The sequence below is a fragment of the Neodiprion pinetum genome, chromosome 1, assembly GCF_021155775.2.
Source record: "Neodiprion pinetum isolate iyNeoPine1 chromosome 1, iyNeoPine1.2, whole genome shotgun sequence".
Taxonomy (NCBI): Eukaryota; Metazoa; Arthropoda; class Insecta; order Hymenoptera; family Diprionidae; genus Neodiprion; species Neodiprion pinetum.
In genome coordinates, this window is record NC_060232.1 from 29,730,201 (window position 1) to 29,754,227 (window position 24,027).

Here is a 24,027-nt window from a genome sequence, read left to right on the forward strand (position 1 = left end):
ATAAATTCACGTGCCAAATTTCGCATTGACCCGTTGTATAGTTTCTTCGCCAGAAAATTTAAAAACAAAGTGACGAATTTAGCGAAAAAAGGGGAATACCCGCTTAACTGTTGCAGGTTCGAATCGTATATTTCTGAAGCTGTTTGACGAGAGGGATTTAAGATCAACATTGTTCACCGTTCACTTGAAATACGTTCGCGTATCCAACTAAAGCCCTGGCAGCTCAGTTTCACGTTCGATACTCTCTTGCCGCTACAAGGAAACCACCACAGAACGGTTAGTTTACCGCAAATTAACGGGGTACAGAAAACGTCAAACTTCAGCTCGATACCCCGCAACTACATTAGCATATTTGTTGTACACGGTCGGCTGATATTGTAATATTGATCTGCACATTGTTATTCAAACAAGTTGACGAAGTAGCAAATCAATGTAGACATTTCGCAAGTTGAATAATAGATTGCCAAGCGATTCGCTAACTTTAATTCTTTCTTGCGTCTCGTTGCGATCACTTTCCTCGATATCTGCAGATAATTACTCGTCATTGAATTCGTTTGGAAATTGCTGAGAATAAAAAAAATAAATAAAAACTCCGTGGTTTATTCTGTTGGTGTTTGGTTCAAGTCCAACTTGTAGATCATTTTTAGCGTGGCAAAATGTACGAAAAATGTATTTGTTGAGAAACAATAAGGTATAATTATGAAAATAATATACAGAAAATTATCTTGCCATCTATTTAGAAACATTATATTTCTGGTAAAGTAAAAGGAATGTTACGTATAAAAACAAATATTTATCTCAGAACAAAGTACTAATATAAGCGGTATTCAGTTACACGAGGGTTCAGATCTCACGTTACCAATCCCACACACCAAACAGAGCCCTGAAATAGTAGAAACTACACACGCTAATTTGCACGGAATCCAATTCACCACTTAGTATACAAGACAAGTTTAGTCTACTGATCGGGGCGGGGTTGAAATCCCGAATTTGAAAAGTTCCAAAAGCGTCAAGTTCCAAAATTTTTGGTGACGCAACTCAAAGTAAAGCAATCAAACTTTGACGAAACATCAAAGTTTATCCACCTTGAAAATTTGCCTCATTAATAGAAGTAATTTGCCTAATATAGACCGTCAGCTTGACGGAAGATGTGCCGACGCAACGAAACGGGATGCAGTAGTACGAGTCAACGCGTGACGGACAAGTATTAGATTGCAAACCTTGTTTGATCTAAAGCCGGAGACAAGAATAAAATTAACGTAACGAGTATAATCACAAATACAAGTATTAACATTCAATTTCTGCGCATGCCGTAAGGAGGGGTTCTTATAGCGGTATCGATTCCAAAGTTTTAACACTTGGAGCGAAAAGTAACTCGTAGTTTGATTAGCTGAAAAACAAAGTTCTACGAAAGGGTTTTTTTTAATTACGAAAATCCAGCAAGCACGCGGAAGTTGAAATTTTAACGACGGTTACGTTGCAAGTTGGTTTTCGATTGTTTAAACAGGAGAATTTCGTTGACAAAAAGTGTTCAATAGTACGTTATAGACGGAAACACCAATGACCATTAATTCAGCCAGAGTATCGAATCAGAGATGATTATTAATGGTTTTCTCAACTCTTTGCAAGCAATCATCGTCATCAACAGTTCCCAACTCTGCATAAACTATGAAAAAGAATAACAGGAAGCTGTACAAAGACGAAAACTGAAGTAGGTGGGGAAAAGTTTACGTGCCAAGACCATTGGAATATACCGTTAACATTAACGACACTGTCGATTTATCTCCACGGTTCGCAAATACGTGTTTTTTTTTTTTTTTTATTGATTTCCCTTTATATATATATATATATATATATATATGTATGCATGTATGTATATATATATATATCCGTTCGCCATTACGTGACTGCGAAAAAAGTTTCAGTTCCATAAACGAAACGAATGAAGCGAAACGTGTCCCCGGATACTATTCGGTCTTTGTCAACCCCGTGCGGTGAAGAGCGAACATTGTAGCTCGTCCACCCACGCCCAATGGACAAGAGTAGACAGATGCCCGACCGATATACCGCTGGTCAAGGGGTCAACGGGTCCGCAAAACCGGAGGCCCAAGTTTTCCCCTAAAATACTCAAGGACCCTAACCCTCGTCCTCGATCTCTCGGGCCATCCGCATCGCTTCTGCGAGTAAGGAGCAAAGAAAAAAAAAAAAAAAAAAAGGAACCCCTTATACCGCAGCAGGTGGATGATATTTTTACACAATCCAATATTTCATCTCGATAATTGAATATCCGTATTACCGCAACGGTGGCCACGCAGCGGCGGAGCGAGTTCAAGGATTCGCGTATATTCGCGTATATCCGCGGCTAGCGTTCGGGAAGTGATCCGATGCCTTCGGATTTCGGTGCTGGAAAAGTAACGTGGAAATGTTGGAAATTCCTCGAGTAAAATACGAGGATCGACGTAGTTCCGCATCTACCACAGGTTCGCGGTTTTCCGAACCTTCGCGCTGCTATATATATATATTCGAGATTACGTTTCAAGTTTATACGCGGAGTACTTTGGAAACACTTTGGCGTCGCGCTCCATCACTCCATCACGACGGGGGTGCGGATAACGTTATACTTTACGTGAATACATGTACATGTGTGGGTATATGTATCTATGGATATGTATATATCATATACAGATATATATTTTATACACCGGAATATTTGCGGGGAGACAGCAGAGCTTTCTCTCGGCCAGGATCTGCGTGCGATCTCAAACCACCCTCCTCCACCGATGCCAACCATATTTCACTTCGTCCAATGGAACCTTCTTACATTATAACGCCATTCCCTTGTATACACCTATAATGTAGCTCTACAAACCGCGTGTATATCCAAAGGAACTAAAGACCCGACACTGAATAATTATTTTACACCGATATTGTTGATTGAAACAATGAGCGTCAAGTTTTTCGTCTGCGGTTAAACATAGAGATAAGAACAAGACCAGACTTTACTCAAAACTTTAGAAAATGAGGGACACATTCAGGATTTTGGTAAAAAAATAAATAAATACCCGTGTCAATTCTATTTAATACTATAGGTGTACCAGATTTTACTTCTGCATTTTACAAAGTATGTTGTACCAAAAAATCCAGACTTGTCCCTATTTGCCTTGAGTTTCGCGTAAAATCTGATCTTTGATTATCTCCGTGAAGCCAAAACCCATGACAAGAGTGATTTTAGGTTACCCAAGTCATCGCAAAGTAATTCAATGTAGGAATTAAACCGTTAAAAGGCAATGTGGAAGAAGGAAATCGAACAGTTATGTATTTTAAAACGGTATAAATATACTGGTTATTAATCGAATTTCGTGATTTTCATTGTAGTTAGCCGAGGACTTCAATATACAAAAATAGATCGATAAGTATGAATGTATTGATGCAGTGAAAGTTCAATAAGAGACATATTGATGAATATAGAAGAGCGTGTACGGCATTGATAATAACAATAGCAAAGGCGACCAATATTTTTCTTCATTGACCGCATGGGTCGTAATTCATAAATCGAAGACAGCCAATTTCCTTATTTTATTCCTCCGGAGGCTGGCTGATCTGGCTGATGAGAATCCGCTTCCTGGAACTGGAAGGTCCTGACAAAGCCCACAAGCACTTTGGTCTAGCTGTAAGGTAGAATATCTCCAACGCTCGCAGGCTTCGCGTGCTGTCACAGGCCGCTCCGGGATGTTGTCAAAAAAGTTCTACGATTACTTTTCGAAAAAAAAACGTGGGTCGCGTTTTCTACTATCAATACCAACGCCGCAAGCTTGTCAGCGACTGATTTTATTTCTTCAACTGTTCTCCTTATACTGCAGTAGATTCGGTCGAGAAGGCTCCGCCAACGATGACATTAAGCACGCTTCTCGTATTCCGTAGATCAGATCACTTCCTGCCGATGCGTCCAATGATCCATATCCATCGATGTCGTAATCAATTTCATTTATTCACCATTTACGTCTCTTTAAATAACTTGTCGCACAAATAAATTCATTTTTACCGAACTGGCTCATACATTTATTCAAAGGACCTTGCTAAACTTAGCAAATCACGATTCCGTGACGTTCAATCACTGCTTTGATCAAAGATAAAAATTTTCTATAATCTGCTTTAATTCCGTCAATATTCCGAAAAATTTAGCAAATCATAAAAATTTCCAGATTACTTCAGCCTCCTCCTAAGTAGCCGTAACCTCGAGACACTTGCAGTTTTTTAAAAAGTTCCACAGAATAAACTGGTTGAACGAAACGTCTCTGACTTACAATCATTCGCACAACAGATTGAAAATCATGGTTTCAATTTGACTCTGCAAACTTATCTGCGATCGTTATTTCTTTTTCTTCGCCAATCGGACTGAGCGTGTCCTTAGTCCTGATAGAAAAGCTTTTTTAACCGCGGTAAGATATTCTAGGTACAAAGAAGCTGACGGTACGACGCAAACCCGCGTTTACTAGTTGACAGTCTCAAAAATGTGATTTCAAAATGTCTGGCAGGCATGAATATTCATCACCAACTTCGCCATTGTCAGATACATACGCGTCATCTATATGTATACATATATACATTCACTGGCACATAAAAACGTCGTAATATTTCAAAAGGTTACTTCGCCTTTCTCACCAACCTTTTTCTTTCATTCTTTCCTTTCTTCTTTTTTCTCCCATCCCTTACTCATCATTTTTTTCCCTCCGTCGATACTTTCGTTCTTGGCCCTTAAAGGGAAATTTTTTCTCATTACCGAGATCGCTACATATAAATATATCTATATACCATTATTGTCACTTCGGCGAGAAGAAAAATACTTTGCAAACTTTTTCAATCAAACGCCAACCCGCTCCCCTGTCGTCTCAGCATTGACGAGTTTTCTGGTTAAAAACCGAATCTTCTTACGTATACATGCCTGCAGCTCTAGCTACGCCGCAAATAGCATAAAATAGGTATATACCTATACATATTCCAGAGGGAAAAATCAGGCGAGTGAGATATATTCTTTCGAGGCTTAATTTTCGTGCAAATATCAATAGCTGCCACCATAATTGCCAGCAACGATACGCAGTTTTTACCATTAATATAAAGATACTCGAGAACAGGAATACCTGCATAATGATTGATCGATAACTCGGTAGCACTGCGTACTTATACCTATGATATGCCAATTGAGTGATATTGTAGTACATAATTTCAATTAATCGGTTTGAGTGGTAACAAAGTTCCATATTGTAACAACGGGTTTGCTCGTTGAAGCTAATCAGCCTAATTATCACTAAAATACCATCATGCGTTGACCGGTTATCCACCCTATTATCTGTATCTACGATGTGCTCACACATATCCTGTAATTTACGTAGGTAGATACGTGTATGCAGGAAAACAAGCCTGGGGGAAAATGATGTTCACTTACTACATGCTAAGTTATCCAGAACAAACTTGAGGAGACTCAGTCGCTGTTCCATCCGTACGTAGAGTTCAACTCCGGTAAACTTTGCCGCATCAAAACACACCCTACGAATACCGTCTTTCTTTTTTTTTATAAACTTCTTATTCTGCAAAAATATGTCAGCTCAGTCAGCAAAAAACGACTTCAATTTAAGAGAAATTTACATTTTTTTTTCATTTCTGTTAACTTTATAACCCCGCTGTAATTTAATCACCTACAAATCTGTTGCTCTTGTAACATTTATGATCACGCGTATGCGTTTTCAAATTGAATCATAGCTCTGAACCGATGCGTTCCGAAACCGCATACTCACCTATCGGTAAGTTGATCGGGGATTCGTTGGACTTCGTGAATACTTAAAGAATTTTACGCGGATTTAAAAAGAGATTTCGCGCACTTCTTCAGGATAATACGAAATTTCAAAGATGTAGTCCCTTACCTGACTCACCATATGATAGAAAAGTATTGCATGATTTGCCATAAAATGAGCTATCCGCGTTCCACACCGAAAATCACGTCTCTCATATTTCAATCCGATAATCCGGATAGGAAATTGATCCATGGAATATGTTCTTTACTAATTCAATCTGGAGTATGCTAGAATTGTACTGTTAATCTTATTTCTATTCTAAAGTAAATTCTCTAGCGGTAACCGCGTAGTTCAATTGATTATTAATAATAAACTTCACTTCCATGATGTACGATATTGCCTCTCGTGCAATTTAACATTCATGCAATGAAAATGTGATGGGCTCATAAAAGTCAGAAGTATATTAAATTCAGCCTTATGTGATGCTATATTCAGGGAAAAAATGAGAGAAGTAAAATGCTGAAATAAAAAATTATTCAGACGACTCTGCAGGTCAATTTTACATTTCGCATAAGGTCATATTGGTAAATAGAAATGAATGCGAACCATTTTTATATTAAACCGCAAGTATATTTGATTCCGGGAAAATAATTGCTCTATCTTTCGCGTTTTTTCGTTAAATATTCTACCACATGTCGCAGGACACATTTTTTTCATCGAAGAGTAAAGGTTTGAAAATTCCTGTTATCCCTTTTTATAAATTTATCGTCGAGACAGAAACGTGAGCAGCAATCGAGATAGCTCGAGAGTGAAGCAAAGGGGAATTCCCTCCACCCTCGAGGAGGATAAGCCTCATCATTATTACAGGCCGTTTGCAGTCCTCTAAATCTTTCCCGGGCGTGCGACGGCTGTATTTTCAAAAAAAACTACTCACCTCCATAATCACGCCGACCGCAATATGAATCAACGATACACGGCAATAAGATGAAATATGACGTCAAAATTTGTAAATAAAGTAACGCCAGCGAGAATTGTAATTTTTCCATGCTTCCGATAATTACCACAAATTTATGACGATTCGTAAGTTATAATATGTTTCAGAAACACAAGCTCTAATTTATACGTTGTGTGATCTTGTTCGAATGGGCAAAATAATGCCTCAGAGCTTTCGAAAGGCTCGGGTTTTTCAATTCCGTGAAGTAAGTCAACAGGTTCGTTAGCCGATAAAATTACCATAGCTCAGATCTGCTTATTACGTGTATCCTGCACATAATACGTCTAATTATGAAATTAGCATTTTTCGCGAAGATCAACCCTCGCGTTGACGCTTGCAAATGAAATCTCGTCGCGGAAGATGAGAAAGCTCTGTTATCTTTGATTATACATTCGAGGCCGCGGAGTGTTTGCTGTATTAAAAATCGTGGAAAATAACGAACGAACTCGGGCAGTGATGGTGAACGTAATTCAAAGCTGTACACGCCTATTCTAGAAAAGAAGTTAAGCCAACAAGTTTTTCACACGTCAAATAAACTGTCGCTAAACGAGCAGATCTTTTAAATGCATACAAATCACTGTCCAAGCAGCATAGCCAGCATAAACGAAAAAGTATTTTTTCAATTCTCGACGTTGCATTTTGCATCCGGCAATTTTTTATTCATGCATAATTACATAACCGTTTACCGTCAGTCCGTCTGAAAGAATATAGACGTAACCAAAGTACACCCCTGCAATACTTTGCACTCCCGTAGCATGTACATCTACCCCTGCGTGAAACTGCCCCTGGTATTCCCGATTCCCAAACAACTCCGAGATCAAGTTGTTACAACTATACGGTCGAAGAATCTTTCACGAAACTTTTGCACGATGATGAATGCTGGTCCGTACATTAGGGTGGCGCAAAAAAAAAAAATAATTTGCGGTATTCCACCGTGGCATCCTCTGACAAGTTTGCCTAGGTCAAAAGAAAGATTCTGTCAAAAGATTAGCGTTCTAAGTTATGTGGAAGATCGCGCTTATTTTATTTTTCACTTCATTTGCCATATTTTTGAATCAGTAAAGGAACACCTTGTATCACTTCAATTATTATTTCTTTCTTAACATTTATATTCAATCGAAAGACCACGATCCGTAACATAACAATGTATTGTCGGGAAATATTATTCTTCTAAACTAAAAATTCATATTAAATTATAACTATATTATGAGATTAAATTAATAATGTAAACATAGTAAGATAAACTTCTCAAACATCAACTGGAGACTTAATATTACAAGTGTGGGTTTTCTTTGTGACGTAAATTGATATTATGATTGATGTGAGTGATGAAAAAAAAATTTGAAAAAATATATAGATGTAGAGAAATCAACTGAGCGTGATCTTTCAGATAACGTAGAAGACTCGACTTTTGACAGAATCTTTCTTCTGACGTAAACAAACTTTTAAATCGCAAATTATTTTCTTTTGGAACACCCTACTTGTACACCTATATAAGCATGAACACTGCGTATATTTGATTAACGTATGCGGCGAAAGTCGACGGGAAACGTGGATGTTCGTCAGGTTGCCAACTTCTCTTATTGATTACCGTTATAAAAAATGAGGGAAAGGTACGAATTTAGCTCGAGTTTTCGAAATGTAGGGAAAAATGTTCTCTTCCCGTGACAATTGGCGTTATATGGCACACGTGAAAACGTAGTTGTAAAAGCGACTTTTGACTTTGAAGAAGAATTGGCAAGAACTACGGTTTCGTTAATTATCGTTGATAATAATCTTGGCTGTTACTCTCTATATACATTAACCACGATGTAAATCAATTGTTCATTCAAATTCGCATCACGTTTTGAATAAATTTTCAGGCAAGACATGCGAAGGGACTCTCAGATTTAGTGTTCCAGAATTGATTAGAACGAAGAATTGGCGATAAAATGAGACGGTGCATGACCCGACGACCTCTTTTATTTCGATCTCTGTGAATCAGCAAGTGAAACGAAACTAGAAAAAATGGATGGTAGAAAATTCGGTAAGTCTTGGGAGCGAACCTTTAGACTTTGACAAGCTGTGGTCGACGTAATGTTGATGACTAATGGTTGAAAAATCTTCCATGGAAGGTATTTTACGCAGCGTAACCTTCTATAGCTGTATAACGTATACGTATATCTTACCGGCAGAGAATTCCGACTATCCGGTCGCTTATACGATCCGATTACGTCACAACTACACATTTTTCTCCCAATATCCCTCGAACACATCTGCTTCCCGCAACACTCCCAACGATCCGCTAATCCGGTCGTTATTTCATAAACGATTTGATCTCCAATACCCGAAAGCTTCGACTCTGTTTTTATTACGGTCTTCTCACACCTGCTAACGACAAACTACGAGGGCATAGATTCTCTGATAAATCTACGTACTCGTGTCCACGATATGTTATACTATCCGCCGAAAATTCGTCCGGCTATACTTCACGTTGAGATTTACTTTTTACCGAGCACAAAAAAGCAACTTTTTTTCTACCCTGCGAGGGTTGGAATCCTCATAAATCATATTCAACGTCGTCATAATTCGTGGCATAATCATATAATCGGATGATCAATGCAAATACCCGGCAACGGCAATTAAAACGTGCTGATTTCTACGTTGCTGCAGGCGGTCATTAACGCAACTTAAAAAAACACGTTTCATCTTACTGCCTAGATATTGCTTCCGAGCAAAAAAAAAAAAAAAAACACCGAAAGCGCTGATATTGAATTCTTATATCATTTTAAATACAGATTTCGCCCAAATGTCTGATAACTCACTCACGAATATCATAAAAGGCTGAAACTTAATTGCGTATAATTGACACGGAGAGCATTTGAAGTACATGAATGCGGAGCAAGCGTGTGATTCACAATAAGTTGGTACACTGGTATATGGACTCAGCGTGCTCAATCTAAACGTTTATCCAATTGTGATCGGGCGTAAAATGTCGATCTCAAAATAGTTCAAATTAAACGTACGATGGCCTACAACAGCGTAGGCCGCATAGCACGCAGAAGCATAATATACAGGCAGGGATGAATGCCTGTGTATTTTGGTAATAACTTTTCGTGCGGTTTGGTACGGTCGAATCGTTCGGGACTCGCTGCAAGAACTCCCGAGAAACTATGCGGTCTATGCAATAAGTTTAGAATCGGCATCGAGGGTGTTGTGTTAGGGGGCTGCGAGACGCGTGCCGTCGTTAACTCATCCAAGCTCGCGGTAACGATGCCTGTAAGTGACTTAATGCACGTATACGTGGACTATACGTGGACAGAGTTTAAACGAAGGGGGAAAAATTTGTCTTTGTTAATTTAGCCAAGCGTTTTTCGTGCGCTTCGTTTGTCGATGTAAAACGATAAAAATAATATTAATTTCAACTCTCGTTTCAGAATTGATTTCTTAAATAGTTAATGTAGATAAAAAAAAACCACGGTTATCATCCGCAGATGTTTGACTCCATGCTGCGTACTTTAATGTATCCGCAAATTTTTTAGCATTCTTAACTGAAGCGTGATATTACATACACGTAATGAAGTGGAGTGGTGGGATTAATTTATTGCCAAGTTATACTATTTTTATACTTTACCGGTTGTAGCCGTATGTGTAATACGTATAATTAACCCGGCAACGAATCTACACGATTCTAAATAATATTCGGTCATATAGAGTCGTTCATTCTACGTAGGTTCGGAACGGTGTTTCTGTCTTACTGTGTACCTGTGGCGGAGGCGATAAAAAAAAACACGCATAGCTGTATAATATCAACGCATAGCATTTCAACCCATATGCGAAGTCCTGAGTACAACGACGCGCCGAATATTTGGGCTTGAGGTCATCCTGTGATAGGCAACAATAACAATCGACACCTGTAGGTGTGTACCTTGTACTCTGCCGCGCATGGTAAACGGTAGTATCAATCATCATAATATTATGATATAGATTGATTTACGGAACTATGAGCAAATTGTGGAAAGGTATAGAAATATGTTTTCAAAATGGGTCAGTTATCTCCACTCTGGTTGGACTGGAATCCTGTTCTACAACTATCGAAACTATCAGTTCGTTAAAACTATCGTTCAGTTCATTTGTCATATAGTCGATATACGTACGCAAGGAATCCTTCTGTGTTATAACGAACAATGAAATCGCGTTTAACAATCGCCCTACTATTGTGTCGCGCCAAAGGGTCGTTATCAAAAAATCTATATTGATACTGGGTGAAGATATTTTTGCTCCCAGCTTGTACGCGCATCTCTAGTCATTTATTATACATGCTTTATACTTTAGCACGCGATCAGATCTCGTCGCGAGAAGCGTTAGCAGCAGGTGGGAGAGAAGCAGCGAACCGCTGACGGTCGAAAATAGTTTAAAAAATAAGATTCGAATCATCTCCGAAATAAAAAAAATACACGTGATATTTATTTATAATACAGGCCTCCGTGATACGAGAATTGTACACTTTGGTACTTCGCGAAGACCGATTCATCTGCATCCTACAATCTTCGGTCGTTATTCAACAATTAAACATATCGGGGAATAGAAAAACTGTTGTCACAGCCTACATGTGATTAGCAATCGCATGAACACGTATAGCTTCGAAAAACAATTGCGACGGGTTTTCAAGCGCACAAAGCGAAACCGGTCAGTGAAGAATGAATCAAAACAAACTTACCGGACTGTCACTAGTACAACTGAATATCGGCCCTCCTCCTACACAGCTCGCACCACTACTGATAACGGAATCAAACGACTCGCGCCTCGGCGCCGACGCCACTGCAACTCGAAGCGACGACGCCGTCGCTGATTGATCAACGCCGCCCGGCACATAAATACGGAACTAAACTCAGCGTAGGCGGAGAGAAGTCTAAGAAAGCCGCGCTCGCTTGTTTCTGATTCAGTTGCGCTCTCTGCCATGAAGTAGGTTTCTGAAACTAATTTTCGGGATACCCCGGAAGTAAGTTACCGACTGATCCTCTATCCTGATAGCGTCAATACAAAGCGCATTTACTATAGCGAAATGCGACTGTAGTGGTTAAAACTGAACAATTTGCAAAAATTAGCAAATGATTTTATTTCAGCATCGGTAAGTAATTGACAAATTTTATGTGCTTTAAATTCACAGCGAAACATCGTTCGTTGATACTGAAATTTGACTGAACGCGATTTGAGCGCTGCAGCATTTATATGGAACACTTTTTATTATTTATTGTGAATTAACAAAGACGTGAACGCGGTTCTTGTCAACATGGTAAATTGTTACGAAGACCGAAGTTCATTATTATAATTTCGAATCATCGATATATGTTTTTACCGGGATTTACTGTGCGTACACTCTAAACTATAGAAAAAAATTGACCGAATGTGTCAAGATATTGTACAGACCATGTTAAGTGAAATAAAGAGGAATTTCAACTCGAAGAAAAAATTCTACCAAAATTCTCTCTGAAATCGATGGTTATTCAGTATTGATGTAACGCGCGAGCATACAACTTAAATTTTGTATTGAATCGAGAGAAGCCAAGCTGATTTTTGGAGAGTGCTTTCGTAATAATTTTCTTAATGATCATACCGTTAGAAAGGCTCGATTTAATTACGGAACAAAAACGGTTACCTGGCCCAGATTTCAAGAGGCATTGATCCATTCGTATTATATTTGTTTTTTATCATTACAGCCGGAATGTAGCGTAATTTCACCAAAGAACGACTTCGCCTCTGTGGTCGCACCTAAGCGTTTGATTTTAACGTCTGTACCACTTCCGATTAACATAATCGTAGATTTTCAAATGTTCGAATGAAAACAATTGAGAATCACTGACTGAACCACGTGGGTTTACATGTGCGGCATTTTGGGCGCTTTCTTTTTACGTCGATTTTCTGACACAAATTGACATTAAGTGATTTCGTTGGTCGAATGCAACGGATTAGCCCAATGAAATCCCTTACTCAGAGAGGTTTCTCTCTACCTTACTGTCGTATTGTATCAGAAAATTGACGAAAAGGAAAGCGCCTTGTGCTGTCGCGGCGTCGCTACGCATTTTGATGAGCGATATCTGTTTCGGACGCGTGGAAATGCCGCGGCAATTCGCTGCTCGTGAAAATACAGCCTTGAGGCGTGCGTAACTAATTCCGAGGAATTCCGAGAGGTCCCCGGACTCGCCGCGTTTTAACGAGTGAGGTTAGGTTAGGTGAAAGATCCAGTAACCCGCGATGAAATTCACAATATTTACAACAGTAGGGACCTTGCTTATAATCGTTACAACAGCGGGCGGCACTCTATCGCCTCGTCAAAGCAAAGGAAAAAAAAGTAGCGTAAAGGTGCGTTACCAGTTTCGCCGGTTTTCACAACGATGCTGCTATACTAATGGTTGAAATGGTTTTGACAGAAGGGACCGGTAGACGAGGACGTTTTTCAGAGAGGATTAGTCCTCGACGATCCTTCGGCCAAGGAGATATCTTCCGAGGCTAATGCTTATTACAAGGAAACTGGAGTCAGGAGGTTTGAAGGAGCAGTCCTTGGCTATGTCACACCGGTAAATCAGCTTTCTTATACGTAGGTTATGTTATTGCTGTCATGTCACCAATTTCCGGATGCAAACAATCGAATATTCGTAAAACATATGCATACCTCCATGAACATCCACGTGTGTGTGAAAAAGTATTTATGGATCGATTTTACAGTGGAATAACCATGGCTACGATGTTGCGAAAATTTTCGGCGGCAAATTCACCCTGATTTCGCCGGTATGGTTACAAATTCATCGAATTGGTAAGAATTCGTATGACATGCCAACACATGACATTGACAAGGGATGGATGAAAGCTGTGCGTAAAGCCAACAATGCGAATCACACTGTCAAAAGTAAGCAAACTATGCTGATAACATACAATTAGCTTGAATTCAACTCTTCATTAATGTAAAAAATTTTATTTGTGTTTTCAATCAAATTTCATTTCCAGTATTGCCTAGAGTAATCCTTGAGCAATGGACACCCAGCGACATTAAACTTCTACTCACTAACTCGCAGGAACAGAATCAGTTTATAAAAATACTCACCGACACTGCTAAGGTAATACATAAAATTACCTTGACTGAAACTATTTTATATTGGCACAATTCATCGCCATACTGAGATTTAAACATATGCATCGGCATCAGTTCTGTCCTATCAAGTCAGCTAACCCTACTGGTTCTAATCGATCGTCTGTAAAAAATGTTTTTCTAGACATTCCAATTAGATGGGTACGTTCTGGAAATTTGGAATCAGCTGGTGGCTAGCAACACAGATAATAAATTGATCGTTGAATTGATTAAATCATTCGCTAGACAGCTGAAACAAAGCAATCTAGACTTAATTCTAGTCATTCCACCATTTAGAGGGTAATTATCACAATATTCCGAGTCATCCAAGTACAGTAACGTTCATTAATGCCTTACTCTTCCGGCTACCTTGTTTTCGGTATGGACAGGCATTAATGAACATTGCTCTACGTCAAACAACTATTAAGTTACATATTGAGATACTCTTCATATTTTTCACAGTGTGCCCGATGAAATATTTAGCGGTCAACACTTCGAGAAGTTAGCCGACGATGTTTCGGCCTTTTCTCTTATGACTTACGACTATTCTAATGTACAACGACCAGGACCCAACAGTCCCGTCGATTGGGTGCGTCAGTGCGTCGAAAGATTATTGCCAGATGCCCGTGATCCAAGACGAGCTCAGATTCTACTTGGGCTCAATTTTTATGGAAACGATTACACTATAGACGGAGGAGGACCCATTGTCGGGCATCAGTACTTGAACTTGCTACAAAATTACAAGGGGAAGCTTAAATGGGATAATACTAGTGCCGAACATTACTTCAGTTTCAAGTAAGTATTTTTATTTATTCACGAGTCGACGCGGTAAATCATTGAATGAATAACAATCTGTATGGTTTATCAAATTTCAATTTTATATTGTTTTAGAACGTCAAATGGTCGACACTTGGTCTTTTATCCGTCCCTGCTATCGATAAATTCTCGAATCAGTTTGGCAAAAGAATTAGGTACTGGCATTTCTATTTGGGAATTGGGACAAGGCTTGGATTTTTTTTACGATTTGCTGTAATTTTTTCAGAATTCTTAGCGATGTTTGTGAAATAATTACAAAATAAAACTAAAAATCAGATTACTCAAGCTGCAATAACACAATGCAATCAGAACCTACAATATCTCGAAAAACCATTTCAAAAGTTGATTTTGTGAAGAAACCTTCATTTATTTAGTACTTGTGTCTAACGGGTTGAAATGAAAATACTTCGTCACGCGTATACTAAGGAACTGGGTGACTTCTAAATAAAATTTAAATGGAAGATCGTAATTGTTACTAAATGCACCATAGTTACTATACTCATTACTCGTGACCCAATGATTATTTCAGTCTTCCGCCGACTGTGATGTTTAAAGTTATGTCGTCTTTCATAAATAGAAACCGCAACTTAACTTTTGTGATTCTCTAGTTCGATTTTGAGCATTGATATATTCCTTTGGCATGTACAGCCGTTATACGTACCAATAATACTATCGTTTTGTGCACATTGTCATTATTCAAATGTAAGTAAACATGTAATTTGCCTTTTGATTTCATGTACTTACACTATGACTATGGTAGCAAAAACGGTTACTTAAATTAAACTAATATGTATACGATACCGGTAGGAGTGAAAATACCAAAGAGATCAACTGTTCGGTAACAATGTGTCAATTATCTTTTCGACCCAGAACGGGATTAATTACTTACAGCCGATTCGTGGACTAAGAATCACTTCACATTCGTCCATTGCTACAAGATTATCGCCGCTTATGCGGCACGACAAAATCACCATAAGTTGATCAATTTTTTTCACTCCTTGTCATCGGAATATTTGCATTTTGATCTTGTAAAACTTCTCGTCCTTTGAACGTCATCATTGACTGTGGACCTTGCATAATCTGATACATCAATGCCCAACACATCTTCGCCGGTAGAAAGCTGAAAAGAAATTATAAACAAGTATGTTTTTTTTCCTTTCAAGAATAAAAGTATACAGCCATCAAGCTCTTGAAATAATGAATATGTTCCGCTGGAATTATTCGGTAAAGTGCTTGGGGCAATGGCAGAAAAAGAGTTTGTTTTTTTACAAAATCCTTAAAAAAGTATTTCGCCGTTCCCACTAACTTCCTGCCTTTCTAAAAAGCACGGCTTGTTCTAAATAAATTTGCAGACGGCAACAGCCGGAGAAGAACTCGCGGAGAAAGCAGACATAAGATTTCTCTGAAATATTCTGCCAATAAAAATAAGCCCAGACCGTTAAAACGCCTACCATTTTAATGGGAGTAGATATCTGACACTTCCTGGAAGCACGACATTCACTTGGTTAGTTAAGATCCCTGCAACAATTTCCTCCGCGACATATTCCGGTTCCAACATTGGCAATAATCTGCAATTCGTATGGTCAAAATTAATACACAATTATCGTTGGCCTGAAATCTACTGTCGATTCTTCTTTCGCATATCATATATTTACCTGGGTTTCACACCGTTGAACATTCCCGTGTTAATAAAATATGGGCAAACCAACGTGGCGTGTATTCCGTCGTAGCCGTGTGCCTGAATCAAAAAGTCATAGATACGCGAAGGATAATTATTGTACTCATGGTAAGAATATGCAAGGGGAAACGACGTCTCATCTTTTATGGATGCGCGGTTTGAAGCGAGTTTGACACAACAAAGGGAAACAATAAACAATAAACTAATTGGTATTCCGCGAGGAGACTCGAACGATCCGCCAGTGATCTGCGGCATTTGTAATTACCGAAGGCTTAAGTTTACGTTACAATACGTTGATACTAGGTCAGGGGTGTACCCGGTGTGCAAACAACTGATTGCCGGTTCTTTCGATGCGTTCTTCGGCACGTGAAACGTACGAGACAAAAATTCGTACGTAACGATTACGTAAAATAAGTGTCAGCTATCGTTTTCGACTTTTACAACCAACGTTTTACTCGGACTGAAATCGGTTCCATGCAACGCGTATTCGCAAAAAGGAAGAGAGTCGTTCGGTCACGTATCCCGGAACATAATTCGAAACTCCTCATCGACAGAATTCAAAAGCAGCGGAATATTTTTTTCTTTTTTACTCCATTTACTTTCAAGCCATCGTAATTACCCTCAGCTCCGTGAATAGACTCTCGTGGTATCCGATCGCCGCAAATTTTGTCGCTGAATAATCCGTACATCTGTATGTTCCCAGGAGACCAGCGACACTGGCAACGGTCACTACATGACCGTGATTATCCTTCATCATTTCCTTGAGGAACGATTTGGTAGTCTGTTGGAGAAAAGCAAATAATAAGATTGGTTTTCGTTTCGCATCACAAATTCACAGACGTATAATCAAGACCAGATTTTATAAATCGCAAAAAGATTTCCCACATTAGCGCGCCGAACAACCTGGACATATTGTTATTACTATTTTTCAGATATGAAACAATTCGGCATAAAACGCGAGTCTCGCGTGGGTCAAATGACACGCTTACCGCGTAATGTGACAAAATGTTGACTTGATAAGTTCTGTCGATTTCTTCATCGGGAAGATCCAAGAGGGTCCTGCCGCATACGTAGCCAGCATTGTTCACCAGCAGTGTCACCTAGAAAGCGAATGAGTCCATTTGGTAGTTGCTTTCCGGCGTTTAAAATTACTCGGAATCGTTCGATCCTTGAATTTCAATCGAATACTCACAGGTCCGACTTCTATTTTGACGGCTTTCGCTGTTCTGTAAATATCTTCTCTGTCAGTCAGGTCGCAGCGGTAACCGCAACCCTTACCGCCAGCTTCTTTTATCTGTTTGACGGTGTCCTCGATTCCTGCAACATTGGCAATTGCATTTTTAATTTTTTTTGCCGAGTGTAATTTTATTGCTCTCATCCGTTATACCTGTGGATACATGTGTATATGTTAATAATAACAATAACAATAACCGTAACTGTCTCCGTTACACATATTACGATTCACGTAACAGGAAGGACTTTCGCCTCCAGCCTATTACGAAAATGCGTATTAACTATTTTAATATAGAGGTGGTAAGAAAATTACCTCTTAAGTTTCCGATCCATCTGTCCGCGACGTATTAATTATTAATAACGTATCAAGGATTGCACGCGATCCGATTGAATGTTCTTGGTATTCCTGTAACCGCACCCGGCAAAAGTATTGTTTAAAAAAACGAACGTTCGCACGCTAGTTCCACTTTCACGATGTGAATTTTTCGCGCAGTTGAATTACCGCACGACTGCATGTTGCAGAATCTTCCTCCCTGCACCGCGATCGTGCAGTCACGTTTCTACATGGGTGTTGCGATTTGAATGGGAAATCTAGAGGTTGCTTCAGTCGAGAATAAATTTTAATATGCAGCGAAGTGGCTTCTCGCAATTCACCTATAAATTACAGTAAAAGGGGGGCCAGGTTACCGGTGGAGAAATCATAAGACGAGTTTTAGGCTGACGCAAAACTGTACGGAGCTCATTAATTTCGATCGTTAATTTAACAATTGGCATATTGCTGTGACTTCTTATTCGCATGTCGGGCGTTTTATGAAAATTACCGCGAACACGTACGTCTGAAGTTCTAGCAGCACGAAACTATTTCGGATCAAAATGTCAAGAGTACCCCAAAAAATTACCTCGGCACTTGTGTTCAAACTGATTTCTACAAGGACAAGATTCAATTTTATGTCGGACTGCCTACGGCTCGTGGGTTCGTCGACCCAGTTACCGCGATGAACTAGCCATTAAAAAAGAGAAAATACGTGCAAGTTATTTACTCGATTTCTTCACGAGATTCGTAACCACCACAGAGCATGAGGGGGGCGATTAATGTCAACCTGTACACAACTAATTGGTCACGTCGCTCGCGTGTTGTCTGATGTGATTCATCCGAACACGTACGATACATTCCAAATAGAAGCCTTTGAGGGCTAATGTAATCGATTGCTTACACTCAACTGGCACAGTTGTGTCGTTAAGCCAGAAATAAGTTCATAATTGAAACGGTATACCAACAACTCAATTTAATACAAAATGCGAACATTTGTTCGTTTGCTTGTCGGCGTTTAGATTTTCGGAAAAATGCAGACATTCACCGTTCCCTTAGCGCATATTGGAGAAATGCACAAACGACAAGACAATACGACGACCGTGGATACCAAAGGAAGTCTTGGGGGTCAATCGACTCGTTTCAGGTGCTCACAGTGCAAACCACACTCGATCCGTGGAAGTCGCGAAAATGTTGACATCTGTTTGTCACCGTTTCCAAAAACCAGATTTTGCGAAATGTAGAATGTGACGGATAGGCAGTTGTGGATATAATGTTTGCACCTTGCGGAAAATGAAATGGAGTGATCAAACGAACGTATAAAATACCCATCCCCGTATGATGTCATTTATTACCAAATCGACCGCTCGTTATAGTTCGTAATTAACTGCATTTGTATGACGTTGTATCTACGAATGCAGCGAGGCGACGTTCCCATATTTCTCGACCTGGCAGACATCCTTATAGGCAGCTTTAATCGAAGCTAGAAAAAGTAGATACTGGCATACGATAAACTTTATGCGCAGTAAATGGAGAACAGGTTCTACCAGTAATCAAGACTTACGTAAGATATCGATACAATTTCACAGTCCGTTTTTATTTACTTAAACAAAACTGAAACATTCGCTTGTAAAATATTCCCAACACATGAGTAGAAGAGACTGATAAAGATCGCAAAATACAAATAACATGTGTCAGCCGTTATGCTATATCGATCAAAATTCGATCAGGTTTCGATAATTACCGTACGGTTCAATCCACCAGCCTTTCAATAATTTGCATACCGTTGTGTATTACACGTCGCAGGATATTCGGTGGAAATTTCTTCATTTGGCCAATTGCGTAAAGGCGAATGGATCGCAGAGTCGACCTAATTATCTACTACTTTCAGGAGTCCGTACACGGGGAAATAAATATATGGTAAATATATGCACGGCACTCTGTTGGAGTCAAATCTACATAAATTGTGGTAGATCTCCTTAAGCATATCGTAACTCTTATCGGTAAATCTTGCCACAAATGCTACAGACTTACATAATTCCAAAAAAGTGGTGTCCGTATATTCACGACAGAAGATACAAAAATCAAAGGTCGATATAACTAGAACAGATTCTGAACGTATAATCTATGCAGATCTTGATCTACGTTGTGCAATAATACCACCCTTAATATGGCGCATACGTCGATAAATTTATACAGATCTAACCGGTTCTACAAGATAAGCAAAGGTTGAATGCCTTTCGATTTTACCTTCTCTTCCACCGGATGATCGCGCGTGTGTTTTTCCGAGGATAGAGGCAAGGCAAAGGCTGGCGATGCCTTGTCAGCAATAAATAAGATCTTGAAATTAGGAGGAAAATTATCTGCTTAGGCGCTGATAAGACGCTGGCTTACCGTGCTCATTGATGTCCCAAACGATCACGTGGGCACCGAGTTTTGCTAATTTTATGGCAACAAGTTTTCCGATACCGCTTCCACCGCCTGTGACTAAGGCGACTTCGCCGGTTATATTTTTCCCCCGGAAACGTCTTGGAATTAAGCTGAGGACAACGGCCTCGGCTACGTACATGATGGACACACCAATGAACAGCAGGGTGTCGTAAAGGAGCCTTACAGCATCCGCCAGGTCCGTCATGGCTCACGGATATCCTGAAATGGGGTTTAATCAGACGTCACATTGGTTCCTCGTCCGAGAAATGTCACAAATGTGGTTTGCCAAACGTCGAAACACACTTTCACGAACATTCGATCGCCGTCAGAGCTTCGAAAGCTTTTCGGCCCTGATTAACTAATATAGCATTGCCTCTAATTGCGACCGTACAGGTAACGCTTTATTTGCATATGTATTAATAGAATGCAACTGAATTTGTACTGTAATTCAGTTTTCATATACGAACCGATCGCACGATGAGTTACAACGTTGATAAAATTTCGCCAAACTTCGAGGGATTGATATTACAAAACAAAAATAAAATATTCGGTATTCTCTCGAGTGATTTTTATGCAAAATTAAATGACATTCGTGACTTTTGGTATAAATTACACAGGTCAATAAAAAGTTGTTGTTTGCTTGAGTTTATATTTGAATAAATAAATTTTGGTTCTATATATTGAATAACAACCAAAATCTTCATTTATTACTTATAAAGTTTGCTTTTGTCTTTTTTACATTGATGAACAAGTCTTGAATTTTTTGGTTTCATGTCACGTCAAATGGGAAGCAGTTGTAGAGTCTAATAATTTATTGATGCATATAAAATTAGGCCTCATGAAACGATTTGTAAAAGCTCTTAAGTTAAGATTCTAAAGCTTTCTAATATTTGTAGAACTTGTTCCCGAATATATCCAAAGCCAAAGTGAATGCGCGTATTTTCGTCGGACCTCGAATAAAGAAAATAACGATCAGTGACGAATTTACACAGTTACTCCATAATCGCGATGAACAAGCCTGGGACAGCCTTAAAGCAATAGTTGATGGTTTTGTCGGAAACAACAGAGCTGAGAATTATAAAAAATTGATTGGAACTATGCTTGAAAGCTTCAACATCATGGGCTGCATAATGTCCCTTAAAGTCCATATGTTATAATACATGCTCACTTGGGCCAGTTTAAGGATGTTATGGGTATTTATTTAGAAGAATAAGGAGGTTTTCGCCAAGATGTGATGGCCTTAAACGACGTTATCACGGGTAGTACGATAAGAGCATGATCGGAGATTACGTATGGGGTTTGATACGAGAAAGTCCGTACGAACATAGAAGTACGAAAAATATTCATTTTTGAACTTTGTTTATCAATTCTTTTACATTTTTAATTTATTAGTAATTATTACTTCTGAATAAAAGTGATTTTAATGCGACGTTTGTTGAGTTATTATTTACAACAAACGTTGGAGGAAGTAGGTAATTTTTCTTAAAATCCGAAATATCGTTCTGATTTCTACAAAGGCAAACTTTATCTGATAAAACTATTTTTTCTTTTAATAGTTACGTGGAAGAGATCGAAATTTGACATCAAGAACCAGAACTCAATATTCGATTCGACCGATAAACACCGGAACTGTAAAATGTGTTAAAATAAATTTCAAACACCTTTGCCAAATCGCTTCTTCGGATCAAAAACGCTTCGTTACAAAGTCCAAAAAATTTATCCAATTTTCTAGGCGCCAAAAATTTACGACTTCCATGTCGCGTAAACAGTTACAGGTGTAGGTATACCGGAGAAGTGGACAAAACGACGTTCAGTTGGCATTAAAAATTAGAACAATTTGCAAGCTTCGGAAACAAGAAAGGGAAGATCCGTGGATCGAGAGGCATTGAACTTACCGAGTTCGTTGGCACCCAGTACCGCCGAAGGCAAAGGCAGTATATGCCTTTATCCGAATATGTATGTCACACTTGGACCACGTGCTTAAGGTTCGAACAGCCATGCGCACGTGGACCAAAGACTACGTCGTGTTCGCATCTGTACGAGATGTTTGTAGGCATCTTATTGCTTCGAGTATATTTACCGACGATAAATACTCGAGCCATGCGTTATATGCACTATTAAGTGCCCTAAGCCTGCAGACGCTTTGTAGACCTGCACCGACGATTAGTCGTCGACGCGAAGTGCGCTGTGACTAGAAAAATATCGCGTGGAGGAAAAGTTTGTTGTCGCTTTTAAACGAGCAAAAGTTCCGTCGGGAAACGTCGGACTAGATCGCGTCTCTTATCCGTTGATACTTCGTTCGTGTCTCTCCGTTTTTTAAGTGAAAACTTCTTTAGCGCAGCTCGTGAAAACTTCTTCAGCACGGGAGTGATTTGACACTCGATGAAACGAAATAAAACGACTATCGATGTAACGAAAACTTAACTTCTTTAGCACGGTGGTGGTTTGAAACTCGATGAAACGATATGAAACTAGTATCGGTGTAACGAAATGAAACGACTATCGATGAAACGAATAATTATTCCACTCCTGATACTGCATTCTCCTCATTCTCTCGCAGTTTAGTTTCTGAAGGTTTCACTTCTACCACGTGTGAACTGCACACATGTTTGTTTTTTTTTTTTTTTCAACTTCTATCTCGATTTTACCGCGGTACTTTGTACAAGCTCGTCTGCTTAGTTTTTACCGTATAATAAGAGAAATGTGAAATTCACTTTTGTAACAGAAATTCGATTATTACGAAGCGTTTTATTTTGATGAAATAAATTTTTTACAACCGGTTCCAAGTAAACGCGCGAGTTTGAATCGTCCGATCTTTATTACCGCCGATATTTCAAGTTTCACTGGAACGGTCTAGTCTTGTAATAATAAAACTCGCTTTTACGAAAGCTCAAAATAGCGTAAAAATGAAACTCCGTTCATTCAATCCGCTACACACATCATTCGATTTTTATCAATTTCTCTTTTCGACGTGTTTACCAATCGAATCACGAACACTGTTCGAACGTTTTCGAATAATTTGTCGCTATCGGTTCCAAGACGACTTGAAAAAGTTTCAGAAAAAAAAAAAAAAAAAAACCAAGGCACGAATTCGACTATAAATCATTATTATTACCTTACGGGGGCAAAGCAACAACACTCGGCAGGTAGGCGAAACCCATGAAACAATCTCCTTCGAGAGCTTCGACAAGACTGAAGATTTTCCTATACGGTGGATGCTGATTGTGTCGTGCTCGTGCAGCTCGCCCCTCTTCGACCCTCGCACGAGGCGGTCTCAAATCGCGCGCTTCACAAAATCACTCCATTCGCAAACCATCGACTCCCATGACTAACTTCGAGTCGTCCGGTTCGCCCCTCTGCCGGGCCTTAACGGGGCCTAATAACGCTCGACAGTGCCGTAACACGGGGACCCCGTACGCGTTCTGCGCCGAAATTTAATTTAATCGGCACGCCTTTGAAAAGTTGAAAAGATAGAAGACGACGATACGACGCTGACTCCTTCATCACCGATTAGACGAGCGGGGAATAAACCGAGACGGACGACACGTGTGGGCGTGACGGAGCTTTTATACTTCGTTAATTCCTCACCTCATTGCGATTAAAAATCCCGTAACGACGAAGATGTGCTCTTGAAAATTTTATTCGCCGACCGATTCGCTCCCGCGTTTCTCC

General features: G+C 39.4%; 3 protein-coding genes across 11 annotated transcripts in view; 1 reads left to right on the forward strand and 2 right to left on the reverse strand.

The window, feature by feature from the left end:
• Positions 1–11,621, reverse strand: part of LOC124224881 (protein qui-1) — an 89,394-nt gene extending 77,773 nt beyond the window's left edge. For 6 of the 7 annotated variants that reach the window (XM_046637094.2, XM_046637095.2, XM_046637100.2 and 3 more), the window contains exon 1: positions 11,483–11,621. The gene's annotated coding sequence lies outside the window, so the exon portion shown is untranslated. The remainder of the gene's footprint in view (positions 1–11,482) is intronic. The other variant, XM_046637098.2, reaches the window with a different exon arrangement.
• Positions 11,622–12,798: 1,177 nt separating this feature from the next.
• LOC124224884 (chitinase domain-containing protein 1) lies at positions 12,799–14,984 on the forward strand. Its single transcript, XM_046637102.1, has 7 exons — positions 12,799–13,125; positions 13,194–13,340; positions 13,489–13,669; positions 13,768–13,877; positions 14,034–14,188; positions 14,351–14,683; positions 14,780–14,984. Exons 1-7 carry the CDS (start codon positions 13,018–13,020, stop codon positions 14,919–14,921), a joined length of 1,176 nt encoding a protein of 391 aa, XP_046493058.1. The 5' UTR covers positions 12,799–13,017; the 3' UTR covers positions 14,922–14,984.
• Positions 13,720–23,680, reverse strand: LOC124224886 (estradiol 17-beta-dehydrogenase 11). 3 transcript variants are annotated; one of them, XM_046637107.2, is made up of 8 exons: positions 23,476–23,680; positions 20,320–20,574; positions 17,575–17,699; positions 17,372–17,482; positions 17,002–17,163; positions 16,360–16,442; positions 16,156–16,272; positions 13,720–15,824 (listed from the first exon to the last, which is right to left on the reverse strand). In XM_046637107.2, exons 2-8 carry the CDS (start codon positions 20,558–20,560, stop codon positions 15,686–15,688), a joined length of 978 nt encoding a protein of 325 aa, XP_046493063.1. In that variant the 5' UTR covers positions 20,561–20,574; positions 23,476–23,680; the 3' UTR covers positions 13,720–15,685. The 3 variants fall into 3 exon arrangements, with proteins under 3 accessions (XP_046493063.1, XP_046493061.1, XP_046493062.1); XM_046637105.2 differs by having other exon boundaries at positions 23,471–23,679; XM_046637106.2 differs by lacking the exon at positions 23,476–23,680 and adding an exon at positions 22,251–23,353.
• Positions 23,681–24,027: the final 347 nt, after the last annotated feature.